The sequence below is a fragment of the Ceratotherium simum genome, chromosome X (genome assembly GCF_057802395.1).
Source record: "Ceratotherium simum simum isolate JZ-2026a chromosome X, ASM5780239v1, whole genome shotgun sequence".
In the NCBI taxonomy this organism is placed as follows: domain Eukaryota; kingdom Metazoa; phylum Chordata; class Mammalia; order Perissodactyla; family Rhinocerotidae; genus Ceratotherium; species Ceratotherium simum.
This window is the reverse complement of record NC_141940.1, coordinates 122261429-122275080: the sequence shown is the minus strand read 5'-3', so window position 1 is coordinate 122275080 and position 13652 is coordinate 122261429. Positions and strand designations below refer to the sequence as shown.

Sequence of the window (13652 nt, the reverse complement as noted above, 5' to 3'; positions counted from 1 at the left end):
GTAAGAGAGACAGAGACAGACAGACACACGGACACACACATTTCCCCCTTTCAATAACTTGTAAAATTGGAATCCAAGATAAGTACTAGGGTCTGTAGCATTTTGAGTGCTAAATACACAGGTCAAACTCACCTATTGGGCGATGGGCATTGGGGAGCCGGAGGGCCATTCCTTCTTGCACTGGAAAAGCTAATCTGATTAAAGAATGCTGGGCAGCTGACCTACAAGAGCCCAAGTTCTAGATGCAAGTCTCTCTATGACTGATGGCCTAGTGTGGATCAAGTGACTACAAACTCAGTCTTTAGTGTATCAAGTGGGGAAACACAATCATGGTCTCTCACAAAGGTTTTGTGAGAATAGATGAAATAAATGTGAAAAGCACCCTATAATAGCAAGGTATAATAATTTACATTGTTGTGGTTCAGCTAAACTAAAACCTTATTATGTCATCCAAAGCAATAGTGTATGCCTGAGCAGATTCCTTAAGCTATTTAATAGTTCTGCCCACTTAACTCTTCAAGAGAGAAGAAGGCTTCAGAGGTGAAAGTCTGGTATTTATTGTCAACCTTGAGATTGGAGACATGTCTTAACAGAGGAAGATATTTCTTTTTCTAAATGTTGTAGAGCACATGCTGTTAAAAATAGGGTCTGGAGTCCTGAGCTATTCCTTGGACTCCAGAAATGGGTTCTATTAGACTTACCAGCAGACATAAGGAATTGAGAATGTGTGTAAATTGAATTATATTATTAAAAGTTATGCCAGTGTTCACAGCTCTCCTGAGCATTTGAAGATAAAATGTACTCACTGTCTTAGGTACTTGAGGTACCTTTTCCCTCATCCCAGTCCTGGAATTTTCTAATTTTAGAGACCATAGCAAAGGTAGCATGAATGGTATCAGTATAAGGAAAACCTCTACTAACATTTAGGATGGTTTCAGCTGTAAGTAACAGAAAGACTGACTCCCACGGGCCTGGACAGTAAGGAAATCCATTGTCACATAACAGTCCTCCGAGGTGGGGTGGGCCTCCCGTTCGTGGATTCGGTGGTTCAGTGATGTCCTGGTTTATCAGACTCCCCTCCAGGACTGGATACATGCAGAGTCTCCTGGTGGAGGGAGGTGGATGCCCGACAACCTCGGGGTTCTGTTAGTTAGGAAGGAGAGCTGGGGGACAGGTTGCTGTGTATTTGTCAAACTGTACCTACTGCACCTCCCATATGCATTTCAAGTCTCTTTGCCAATTTTCCCTATGAAATTGCACAGACAGGAAGATTTTGTAGCAACAATTTCGGATCTTTGTTACTGATGTTTAACACTGCAGTTAACTTCCCTGGACTTTGGTGGTGGGGTTACTTTCTACCCCAATGGAAAAGATCCCAGGTGATAACTGTTGGCATTGTCTTTTTCAACTGCAAGACAAGTTGACACACGGGGAAGTGAGGAGTCAGCAAGTCCTAGACTCATTTCCGTATTATCTGGGTCCCAAGTGGAAGCCCATTAAGCTCAGGTCTGAGAAACTTTTAAGTCCCAGGAGTTTAATGTGGAGATGTTATAGAAATGAGTTCTGCCTCTTAAGGGCATTGTTTGACGTGTTGCTTTCATTATTGATCTTAAATGAAACCAAAGAGTCAGACAAGATGAAGTTGTAGGATTTGGAGATAGACGTTCTTCATCTAAGAAAGAATTCTATTTTAAAAACATTTTATTCCATGTTTTCAAGACATTATGACTCTAAATATAAGTACATTTCAGATAAAGTTGGCAAACACTTAGCTCCTCCTAGAGCTAATAAATAGAAATTTATTTCTAGTAGAATCTAGTGGTTTGAAATTCTGACTGATGGGGGTTTAAATAGTAGATTTTCCATAGAACTGTTTTTAAAAAAGGAGATATGTGAACTGCTCAAATTAACTTTGGATGTGGTTCTAGTTGAGGCCATTAAATAATCTTGCTGTTTAAGCCACTTGATGGCTTTGAGCCATCCTTTCCCATATAAAGTTAGGAAATGATTTTGAGCTACTTTCTTGGTGTTGGCACCGAAGTTACCTGAATGATAGTCAGCCTTCAGTACCCAGATCAAAGGAGTAAAAGAAAGGATGCTGACCCTGCAGATGGGTCTTCTGAGCAGGTGAAGTTAATGAAAATGACCCAGAGGCAGATTATACCAGTGTGGGGTGACTCACAGATGAAGACAAAGGAGCACTCCACCAGCACTGGAAGGGCTAGAAACCACGTCACTGCAGTACAAGAGCCGATGGCTTCAGAAGCCTAAGAGAAAGGAGACAGAAGCATCAAGAAAAGCAGTGGAAAGAGGTGAATGGGATGATAGAAATTAGAAATGGCCACTAGCTGCTCCAGCTGTTGAAACACCAGAAAAGGCTTGCCTCTTTCTCTGCAGACAGAAATTGGCTAACTGTGCTTAGCACACAGATAAACCACTCTTCCTGTCTTATCCACCCCCAGGTATTGGCTGTTCATAATAATGATGCTGTGTCTGTACAAAGACTTTAAATCATGTGCACTGTTGAAGAAAGCATTTAGCTATGTGCTGTGTTTTAGTTAAACATCCATCACAAACAAGCTACTAGAATAAAAGTGTGGGTGCTTCACTTCCGTTTGCATGGCACAAACAACTTGGAAGAATAACTTTTTCCTCAAGCCTGCCAGATACTGCCACATTACTAGAAAGTTGTCTTTTTCATTTTACAAATCTTTAGTATTTTTTTCTTTCTTATGTCAAAAATTGTTCATCTGGAGAATATAAATATGAAGAAAATAAAAAAAAAACTTTTGTAATGAAACCATTGAGAATAACCACAGTTAACTTTTTGGTTCTATCCTTCCAGTGACTTCCGTGTGTGCATTTTAAAAGAAAGTAAAAATGGATTCATACTGTGTGTACTATTTACATAGTAAGAGCAGTTTTCCACACCATAATCATACCCTGCACCAGGTATATATGATTTTTAACCCTAGTAGTTTTGCAGTCAAAGTAAACAGTTTTCATTTATCTACAGCCACATGTTTTATTATGTGGAATCATGTAGAAAGGCCTCATGCAAAAATGAGACATCAAGAGTTGAGGTTGTGAAATGTTAATTCTTTAGGAGCCAGTGCCAATTTGTAAATCTGAGACTTAGAATTAATTATTTAATATGGTGAACCAAAAGTTCCTGTCTATGTGTATTTATTTATTTTAAAGGATCCATTATAAAATAAAATATTTTCCTTCTATTTAGCTTTCTCTGGATATTCCACAAATACAAAGTACGACCCACACCAAATTAAAGCAGAAATTGCAAGTCGTCGGGATAGGGTGAGTAAAACGAGTGTTTTCACAACTAGAAGCCGCATGTATATTTTTATGTAACATCACTTATCGTGGGTCATTTTATGGTGGTCAGTGTGTCTAACACTCATGTTTTAGTAAGATTTTTTATTTTATGGATTATTATTTCATTTAGTTTTACTTTTTTTTTTTTTACTTTTTTTTCCAATAGGAGGGAAAAAGTTGCATTTAAAAACCTCAGCCCATCTAACAAAATATCGCCTGTATCCCTCTGTGTATTTCATGGAGCTTGACTCCCCCCGATTTGGGAAGATCTGGTGACATCGGGGCCTGACCTCAAAGGCTACTTCCCTATATTACTGGGATGCCAGCCTTGACTCTTGGCAGCTTTAGCATCTGCTGCGCTCCCCTGGTTGCTGTATTCCTAGAGAAGTCTTTCTTGCAATGGTGTTTGACCAGAAGGTTCCGATGCTCCTTCCCCGATGATGCCAGAATTCTTTCTGTGCCACCTTATTTCACCCCTTCAGCCCCCTGTCTTGGTTATCTGGGAAGGGGGACAGTTTTGTTGCATTTGCTGCAAAGCACAGGAGACATCTTACACATGAATCCTCCTGTTCTGGTGTCTCATTGCCTCAACCAGAGTATATCTTTTTTTTTTTTTTTTTTTGGTGAGGAAGATCAGCCCTGAGATAACATCCACACCAGTCCTCCTCTTTTTTTGCTGAAGAAGACTGGCCCTGGGCTAACATCCGTGCCCATCTTCCTCCACTTTATATGGGACGCTGCCACAGCGTGACCTGACAAGCAATGCATCAGTGTGCACCTGGGATCTGAACCCAGGCCGCCAGCAGCAGAGCGTGCGCACTTGATCACTACGCCACGGGGCCAGCCCCCAGAGTATATCTTTTAGTGCAGTGGTTCTCAAATTCTAATGCACCTAAGAAAACACCTGGGGAGTTGGTTAAAAGTGTGAGCTCCCAGGCCCACCCCCTGAGTTTTAACACAGGCCTGGAGCTGGTCCCAGAATCTGTTTAAATGAGCACTCCAGACGGTGGAGTTTCAGGTAGTTGGAGACCACTCTTTTAGCGACAATGTTTCATGTGTGGGATCTATGAGTGGTAAGTAGAAAGGAAGATGAAAAGAGTATTATGAAGTTTGCTAATTGTACAGTCATGCATTGCTTACGATGGGGACACATTCTGAGAAATGCATCGTTAGGGGATTTTGTCATTGTGCGAACATCGTAGCGTGTACTCACACAAACCTAGATGGTATAGCCTACTACACACTTAGGCTATATGGTACTAACCTTATGGGACCACTGTTGTAGACATGGGCCGTCGTTGACCAAAATGTTATGCGGCGCATGACTGTAATGCATAAATCAGTACCTTGAAAAAGAAAATAGTTGCTAGTTCCACAGTTCCACATGGGTAGGAACCTGTTAGTGGTCTGGGTTTTTGTATCTAAGCAAGGCAGTTCTTCTAGGATGGCTGTTTTATATGCCTGTTCACGGGGAGAATAGATGATCCAGTGAATTGCAAGCTAATGAGAAACTTAGATGACAGTGTTAACAACTGTAGACATTGGGCCGGCCCCATGGCTTAACGGTTAAGTGCGCACACTCCACTGCTGGCGGCCCGGGTTCGGATCCCGGGCGCGCACCAACGCACTGCTTCTCCGGCCATGCTGAGGCCGCGTCCCACATACAGCAACTAGACGGATGTGCAGCTATGACATACAACTATCTACTGGGGCTTTGGGGGAAAAATAAATAAATAAAATTATTAAAAAAAAACTGTAGACATAATTTTTCACAGCTTTTTTTTGGGAAAAAAAATGTAATGTGTCTTTAGCTTTCCAGATTAAAACGAGAGCTGACCCAGATGAAGCAAGAACTGCAGTACAAAGAAAAGGGGGTGGAGACGCTGCAAGAGTGAGTGGCCTGCGTTTCTAGAAGGGGGATCTTCCCTGTGCTGATTTCCTTTTGTGCTGACCTGTTTGGTGCCTGGACATGTGTCCTAAAGCTTCATGGATGTCCGCTTCTGTGCTTTCATTTACGCTCACGGTTTCCCGGTCCTACGAATCAGAATCTCTCTTTTCCTTGAAGATACTTACTTCTTTAAATGCAAATACTTGGGAAAAAAGACCTTTGTTTTATATTTATGCACATTCTCGATAGCTGCACTGTCCAAGACACACATGGCTGTTTAAATTTGAATTCCAGTTTTGTTAGTTTTAGTCTCTTAAGTTTTTTATTCTAACATTTAAATTAATTGAAATTAAATAAAATAAAAAATGTAGTCCCTAACTCTTAGAAGCCACATCTGAAATGCTCAGTAGTCACATGTGGCTGGTGCAGATTTTCTCTATCTCCTCGCTATTGTCATTTGGGACCGGATAACTCTTTGTGGTGGAGCTGTCCTTTGCATCATAGGATGTTTAGCAGCATCCGTGGCCTTGACCCCCTAGATGCTGGTAGCACATTCCCACCCGGTTCTGACAGCCAAAAATGTCTGCAGACATTGCCAAGTGTTCCCTGGAGGGCACATTTGCCCCCAGGGGAGAACCCCTGGGCTAGTGGCCACTACATTGGACAGCACAGATAACAGAACATTTCCATTATCACAAAACAGTCTATTGGACAGTCTGATCTATAGGTCTTCCTCCTGTTGGCATCTTTACAATTAGAACTTTATCCCTACTAAGAGTTTGGGGATGAATTTCTTATTATTTGTGAGCTATATTAAGTCAGCAAATCCAATGAACAAAAGTTATTTTATAAATGGTGATATTGTTGGGCTGAAAGAATTAATTTTCTTAAGAAAAGGTACTGAATGCTTGTTGGTAGAGAGTCCATTCTCCCTCCATTCAGAGCCTGGCTTTACTTGCTGAATTTGGGCATATGCTTCACACCTTCTGTGCCTGCTTTTCTCATCTGTCAGTGGGGATTGTATTAGCTCAGGCTGCTATAACAAAACAGCATAGACCAGGTGGCTTAAACAGCAGACATTTACTTGTCACAGTTCTGGAGGCTAGAAGTCCAAGATCAAGGCGCTGGCAAAGTCAGTGTCTGGTGAGGGCCTGCTTCCTGGCGTGCAGAAGGCTGCCCTCTTGCTGTGTCTTCATGTGGTGGTAGCGGGGAGCTCTGGTCTCTGATGTCTCTTCCTTTTCTTATAAGGATACTAATCCCATCATGGGAACCCCACTCTAGCTCTACTTTAGACCTCATCTAAATCTGATCACCTCCCAAAGACCCCTATCTCCAAATACCATTGCATTGGGGTTAGGGCTCACCATAGGAATTTTGGGAAGACACGAACATTCAATCCATAAACAGCGCTCATTGGGCTAAATTATCCAGAGGGTAGCACTAGTGCCTGCTACGTAGTCATCTGTCAGCAATGGCAGGGATCCATGTGGTTACTAATCTCAGGAAAGGTGGGCAGCGTGCCACTCTTTTACATCCTGTGTGCAGATGGAATGATAGTGTGTCAAAGGTGACTGCAGTATTGCTCTTTGTAGGGAGGTAATACAAGAATGTGAGTGTTTGACAAACATAATTATCTCAGCCTCATATAAAGGGTAAGTACTGGACACGTCAAACCCTGTTGTTTAACACTGGGTTGAGATTCACTTTCTTAATCATCCAGGGTTGGTTTGGTAGATGATTGGTTTGTCCGTTTCTTTCTTAAGGGCATATTATAGGCACCAAGGGAGACATAATGGGAGGGTGAGCTGGGTCCTGCCTAGAGGGGCTTGACTTTCTCTGGCCCTGAGACACGGCCCTGCCCCCTGCAAGTCTTGCCACTCGGTGGGTTTTGGTAGGCCCGTCCACATGCTTAGTGTGGGCTGGAGTCTTTTAACCTTACTCTCGGCTTTTTGCTTTGTCTCCCATTACCCTGTGTGTGTGTGTGTGTGTGTGTGTGTGTGTGTGTGTGCATTCTGTGATTTGGATCCACTGGGGGTTCCTTTAATTAGCCCTAGCCACAGGACACACAGGAGTACACTAGCAGGCATCTGAGTATCTGGAGGCTGTCCAGGCTGTACAGGGTAAAATTATAGAACGTGTTTCAGGGCATTGGGAAGCACCATAGCAAATGGACAAAATAAACAGCAAAACCAGTAGCTGATATTGAAAAAGAAGCTTGATTTGCTTAAGCAAAACTTTTTTTAAAAAGCTGGACTGCTAGGACTGTCTGGTTGACTTAGAGGTTGTTCTCCTTCTTTCATTTGGCTTTCTCTCATTACCGAGAGAACCAAGCCTTCACGATGTCTCCAGATAATACCCACTTTTAATGCTAGGCATTGGCGGGCTGCAAGGTGCAGTTAATTTAATTCTCACTCGCAGAAGCTCTACTGAAGGTGATGGGTTCAAGGTGGTTCAGGAAAGCTCTGTGATCGCAGAGGACCCCTGAGTCTCAGAGGGGAGCCCTGCCTGGCGCCTTTCCCCGCCGGCTCTGGCTTCTGTAGTGGGATTGCTGGGCCCAGCGCCTGTTGCTTTGCCTGGACTCCATCACTCCGGCCATCTCCATTTCCTCACATGAAGACGAAGGGTATACTGCAACGTCAGCTTAAGACTGAACACTCTGGCAAATAAAAGGTGCTGGGGCTCAGGTGACTGAGAAAACCCCTTCCCCTTGGCATTGCTAGGGAGTAAATTCGTTTCTTTTAGTCGAAATAATTTTAAGAATAGGAAAAGGCGGCCTCAGTTTCTCCAGCTTTATTGGACAGGAAGCAGAATCCAGTATGAGAGAGTTGTGACTTTACACCTGCAGCCGGAGTGGAGTATGAGTTGTGCTTCTGCAAAGAGAAGGGCCAGTGCTGTTTGTATTTTCTTTATACTTTCCTTAGCAAGAGCCCATGTGTGGGAGCAGTGATGGTAAACATGCTCCCTGCCAAGGGGATGATTCTCACTCCCTGCCAGAGCCTGTGGAGATGCCTTCCCTGAGAAGTGAGGCTGAGGAGTGGCAAGGGGGAAGATTCTGGATCTGGCTTTGGTCTTGGGGGACCCACCCCAGCTTTCCAGATGGAGCTGCCTCAGGAGGCAGTGTTTAATCGGCTGCTGCATTGTCACTGTACATGTTCACTCTGTTCTGTGACAGAACCTCACAGGAAGGAGAGAAAATATGGGCACTCATGCCATGCTTAGAATTCTTTGCAAGTGAAAAACAATCTGCCAGCCGTCCTCTGAGTTATGCAGGCTGTATATGAGACAGAAACCAGCCTCCTGGTCTTTCTGGTATTGAAGATTGGCTCTTAGGTTTGGATCGAATCATGCAGATTGGTATTATTTATTGAGAAATTTTGAAAACCTTTTTGTAAGCATTGCTAATGTGATTACTCCATGCCTACTGTAAAATCCTCACTCTAAGCACAGATAATACATGAACTGTTGTACATAAATGGGCTTCTTGGATATTATTAACATCGATTTAAGGCAGAGACCAGAAAATTTTCTGCTGTTCTTGCTTCCCAGAATATCCGGTATATTCTTTTCCAGAGCACCTCACCAGGAGTTTGGTGGCTTAGAATGTTTTAAACTCGACTTGTTTATCTTGGTGAACTTTCCTGGCTAGCAAGGAAATCCATCATTATGCTTGGGTCCAAGTAAGGAAAAAAGAACCTTTTGTATTTTTTTTGAAGTCTGTGTATGTTGTTCATTTTTGTAGATGGGAGCTGGCCATGAGCACAGTCTCTGGGTTAACGATAGAATATGTACGTGTGTGTGTGTGTGCATGCGTGTGTGTGTCTATAATATATATAAACTTTTAATGATGGAAAATGTCAAACATACACAAAAGTAGAGAGAATAGTATAGTGGAACCCTCCTGTACCCCTCACCCGACTTAACAACTAACCACACAACGGCCAACCTTGTTTTGTCTGTCACCCTGCCTCATCCCCCAAGCTCTTACTGCCTTATTGAAGCAAATCCCAGAATGATATGTAATCCATAAATATCTCTCCTAAGGTTAGGGACTCTTTTTGAAAACATAACTATAATACCTGTTAATCCAGCTTAATAGTAATCTCTTAGTATCATCCCTTCTCCAGTGAGTTTTCCCATTTTTCCAGTTTGTTTGACTCCAGGTTCAGACAAAGCCCACCCAGTAAGTTTGGTTGGTGTGTCTCTTAATCTCTACTCCTCTCTCCTTTTTTTTTTTTTCCTTCTGACAATTTATTTGTTGAAGAAACTAATTTGTTTGCCTGACACTGGATTTTGCTGTTTGAATGTGCATGGTGTCATTTACCATGCTCCTCTGTCCCCTACTGTTTATGCAAACTGTTGTAATTAGTTTGAGAGGCTTCATCTAATTCAAGTTCAGTTTCTTTTTCTTTCCTTTTTCTGGGGGTAAGTATGTGTTGTAGGTGGTGGTAGCACTTCTCTCAGGAGGTCCACACTTCAGTTGTGTCTCTTTGTGCTGTGAAGATTGTTGGTGGGTTCTGGCATTGTCAGCTGGATTGATCCGTTAATAACGTTTCCCATCAGCTAGTTACCTAATGCTGTGCATGTGTAGATAGGAGAGATTTCAGGCTAAGTTCCCAAAAGTGGATTTGCTGGATCAGAGGGTGAATGTATCAGTTGTGCTGTTATATATTGCCAAATTCCACTCTCTAGAGATTACACCATTTTGCATTCCCACCACTATTGATGGTGGGTCCTGTTCCCATGGCTTTACCAACAGAATGTGTTGTCAGGCTTTTGCATCTCTGCCAGTCTCCTACCAGAGAGAGAGAATCTCAGTGTAATCGTCATTTACATTTCTCTTGAGGCCCTTTATAAAAGACTTCAGAAAATGGGAACAATGTTTACAAGTAACAAAAATCTTCAGAAAAACTGAGCTTTTCCAATGAGAGCTAGTTGGCTCTGCTGCCCTAAAGTTTCTGAAGCTTGGTTTGAAAAATTATCTGAGTGTAACTTGTTACTAGCATCCAGAGGCAAAGGGGGAGGACTCAGAGCTAGGAAGTATGCAATTTCCCGAATGGCTGATGCATAAGAACGTGCTAAGTGTGCCCACGGGTAGGGAGGGATTTCCCTTTCTAGTTATTCTAGATCTCTGGAGATCTGGAGTGTTCCTCGGGTTAGATTCCGAGTTGTCCTGCAGCCAGGAAGCTCAGGTAACATTGCTTCACCCTGAGTTTCCCAGGCTCTGTGCCATCGAAGCCGTTTTCCGTCATCACACCTGTAATGTCCCTGAGTGCTGGTGTGATGGCCAAGACGCCTTGGGGGAGCACTGTCCTGACCGCCTTCTTACCGTCCGTTGTTCCCAGTGTGCTGTTTCCACCCTGGCACCTGTTCTGTCCTCACAGCTTCCGCCATAACCGCTTGGGTGAGGTGCTGCTATGGCTCACCATTCCCCCACTTAGCCACGGGATTCTTTTAAAATGACTCCTGCTTGTGGCCCCCTGTGGTTCTCTCTCACTTAGAATACAGACCCGACTCTAGATGAGGTGGCCCTATCCTGACCTCGTTTCCCCCAGTCTCACCCTCAGTCACCTACGACAACCCCAGCCACCCTGCTGGCTCTCCGCACTGGAACTTGCAGCTCCCCGGGCCTGGAACACTCTTTCCCCCAAGTCCTTGCATGCCTGTTCCTTCCCTTCTGTGCTTCTCTGAACAAATGACATCTTGCCAAGATCCTTGCTTAACCACTGTAGCTGACAAGGAGCCCCCTCTGTCACCCTCTATCCCTGAACCTGACTTTGTTTTCCTTAAAACACCCATCACTGCCTGACCTGAGGATTTGTTTTTTGTTATCTGTCTCCTTGACTAGCGTAACGCTGCACGAGGACAAGGACTTTGCTTTGTTCCCTGCTCGGTCCTCAGCCCAGACACATCCTTAGCCCAGAATGAAGGGACTGGGCTCGGGTGCCCTGCGGAGTGGCTGATGTCGCTGCTCCTGCCACTGGAGGTCTCTGCAAATTGGCCCAGGAGCCTTCTTAGTAATTGCCCTATAGCGTTTCCTTCTCTTCTACACATTGTGTTACATTGTGTTTTAAGAAATCTTGTTTCTTATTACTGCTATTCAAATCACAGAAAGGGGTGTTTGCTAAATGTTCCAGCAACCAGTTTCCATGAGGTACTTTCTTAGCTACTGGGTAAGCCTCTTTGCTTCAAGCCTTTTAATTGCTTGATGAACTTCTTCCCTATTGATATGGTATGAATGAAGTTAAACCATAGGTCTCCTTAAATAAGGGTGACTACACTCTCCTGAGCATTCGATACCAGGATGAGGCAGTATTAGGTATTGGAGTTAGCCTTTTCTGTCCAAGGAGATTTAGTGGTTTCGGAAGAGAATGGAATTGTTCACAGTTAGAACAGGCTTAAACCAACAATGTCCCATTAACATAGCACATAAGGTACAGCCCGTGTGAAAACTCTGGCACTGCTCAGATAACAGTAAAACATACAGAAATGGGGGCGAAAACAAAAAGAGCATTGTTCGTGGTTGTGGGACAGGTCTGGTGTTCTACACAGGACCTGCTGTTGATAGAAAGCTGCCGGAAGCTTTCTGAGGTTCATTCAAGCCTCCTTGCCAGAGCTGGTGATGTAAAAGGTAGAAGCTGTAACAAAACTTCTCATTCTTTTGGGTTGTAATGTGTGGTATTAACATGGAATGTCTTTAGAGGCCTGGCAGTCCTTTTCTTCAAGATGTGGGTGTAAGAAGTCGTTTGGGTTTATTTTTGCTAGTGCAGTTCTCTTGACATCTTAAACAGAACAACAAATATGGAAACTTTAGGGCAACAGGAGGTAGAGGTTGATAATAAACATCTCTAAAATGCCTTCTCAGCGGTACTGCAGTCATCATTTGAAGCTGTACCTTCTTTTCTCTCTAACCATTTCTTTCAAAAGTAGACCATAAAGAGCACCAGTTTACTTTGGGACAACATTTGACTGGCTGTGTGGATGGCCTTCAGGTTTGATATAGGGTGAGTTTGGAGGCCTTGACTTTGAGTGATTGCTAACCTGGTGATGAAGAGGATGAGTGCTGGTGGGAGGGGCCCCCGTGTGACCCTCACTGTACCTCTTACTGGCTGTGTGACCCTGAGCGAGTTACTTAACCTCCCTGAAGCTGCTGCAAAATGTTGAGGGGTGAAAAGTAAAGACTGTGTGGTCTGTGTACTGGATTTTTTTTATACTTAGTCTTAGTCCATTTGGGCTCCTATAACAAAATACCACAGCCTGGTGGCTAATAAACAACAGAAATTGATTTCTCACAGTTCTGGAGGCTGGATGTCCAAGATCAGGATGCCAGTATGGTCAGGTTCTATGTTTGATGAGAGCCAGCTTCTCAGTTCATAAATGGCCATCTTCTCGCTGTAACCTCACGTGCTGGAAGGGGCAAGGGAGCTCTCTGGTGTCTTTTTTATGAGGGCACTAATCCCATTCATGAGGGCTCCACCCTCATGACCTGATCACCTCCCAAAGGCCTCACCTCCTAATACCATCACACTGAGCATTAGGATTCCAGCATGTGACTTTTATGGGGACATAAACATTCAGATCATAGCACACTGCATAATAACTTATGTCCTTATTAGTACCACCTTTTGTTGAACAGTTATCAATTTTCTATCATTTTATTCAAGATGTATAAGCACTGTCTTGAGCTCTTATTAAAATTAAAAAAAGAAAAAGACAGTTCCTTGGCAGTTGCAGATGTTATGATTTTCTTTATGATATGAAACATATATTGATATTTTAGAAAATACCAAATCATTGAGTACATCCTCTGAATTTGACCAAAGTTCTAGATGGAATTTGAAAAAAGGGAGAAAACTCTCAAATAAATGAATTTTGCAGATGTGAAGGAAGAGGTTTCCTGTCCATTGACGTTTTTGTTAGATGAAAGTTTATCACAGTTGACAAATGGCAGTGGTTTAAATTCTGCGAAATGTTGCTTGCCCTTGTAAAAGCACGTGGACCCTACGTTGGCCACTCGGAGCGGAGTACACCTGTGGTATCAAGGGGCATGGCTGCACCTGGTGATCCAAAGTGAACTTGAGAATTGGGAGATGTAGGTTTGCATCTCGGCTCTGGCAGATCTTAGCTTGTCATCTTGGCCACTTAGTTAATCTCTCTGAGCCTCAATTTTTTCATTATAAACTCTTGAGAAGATTATGCTTATCTCATAAAGCTGTTGAAGGGATTAAATGAGGTGACAAACTAAAGCATGCAGCAAGACCCTGTCACCTAGTAGGTGCTTAATATAGTGAATTATTTTAACATACTATTTATATAATATAACCAAATAATATATACTATATAAAATGTTTATATAAAGTTATATAATATATAATAATCCTTTTTATAATTATATGTTCTACAATAATGTATAACTGTTTTTAAATAATAGTAT

At 42.9% G+C, this 13652-nt stretch overlaps 1 protein-coding gene across 3 annotated transcripts in view; it reads left to right on the top strand.

The window, feature by feature from the left end:
* Positions 1-13652, top strand: part of WWC3 (WWC family member 3) — a 121622-nt gene that overhangs the window by 54512 nt on the left and 53458 nt on the right. For all 3 annotated transcript variants that reach the window (XM_087426549.1, XM_004435096.3, XM_087426550.1), the window contains exons 4-5: positions 3239-3315; positions 5145-5224. In XM_087426549.1, coding sequence (XP_087282675.1) covers positions 3239-3315; positions 5145-5224 — 157 coding nt within the window. The remainder of the gene's footprint in view (positions 1-3238; positions 3316-5144; positions 5225-13652) is intronic.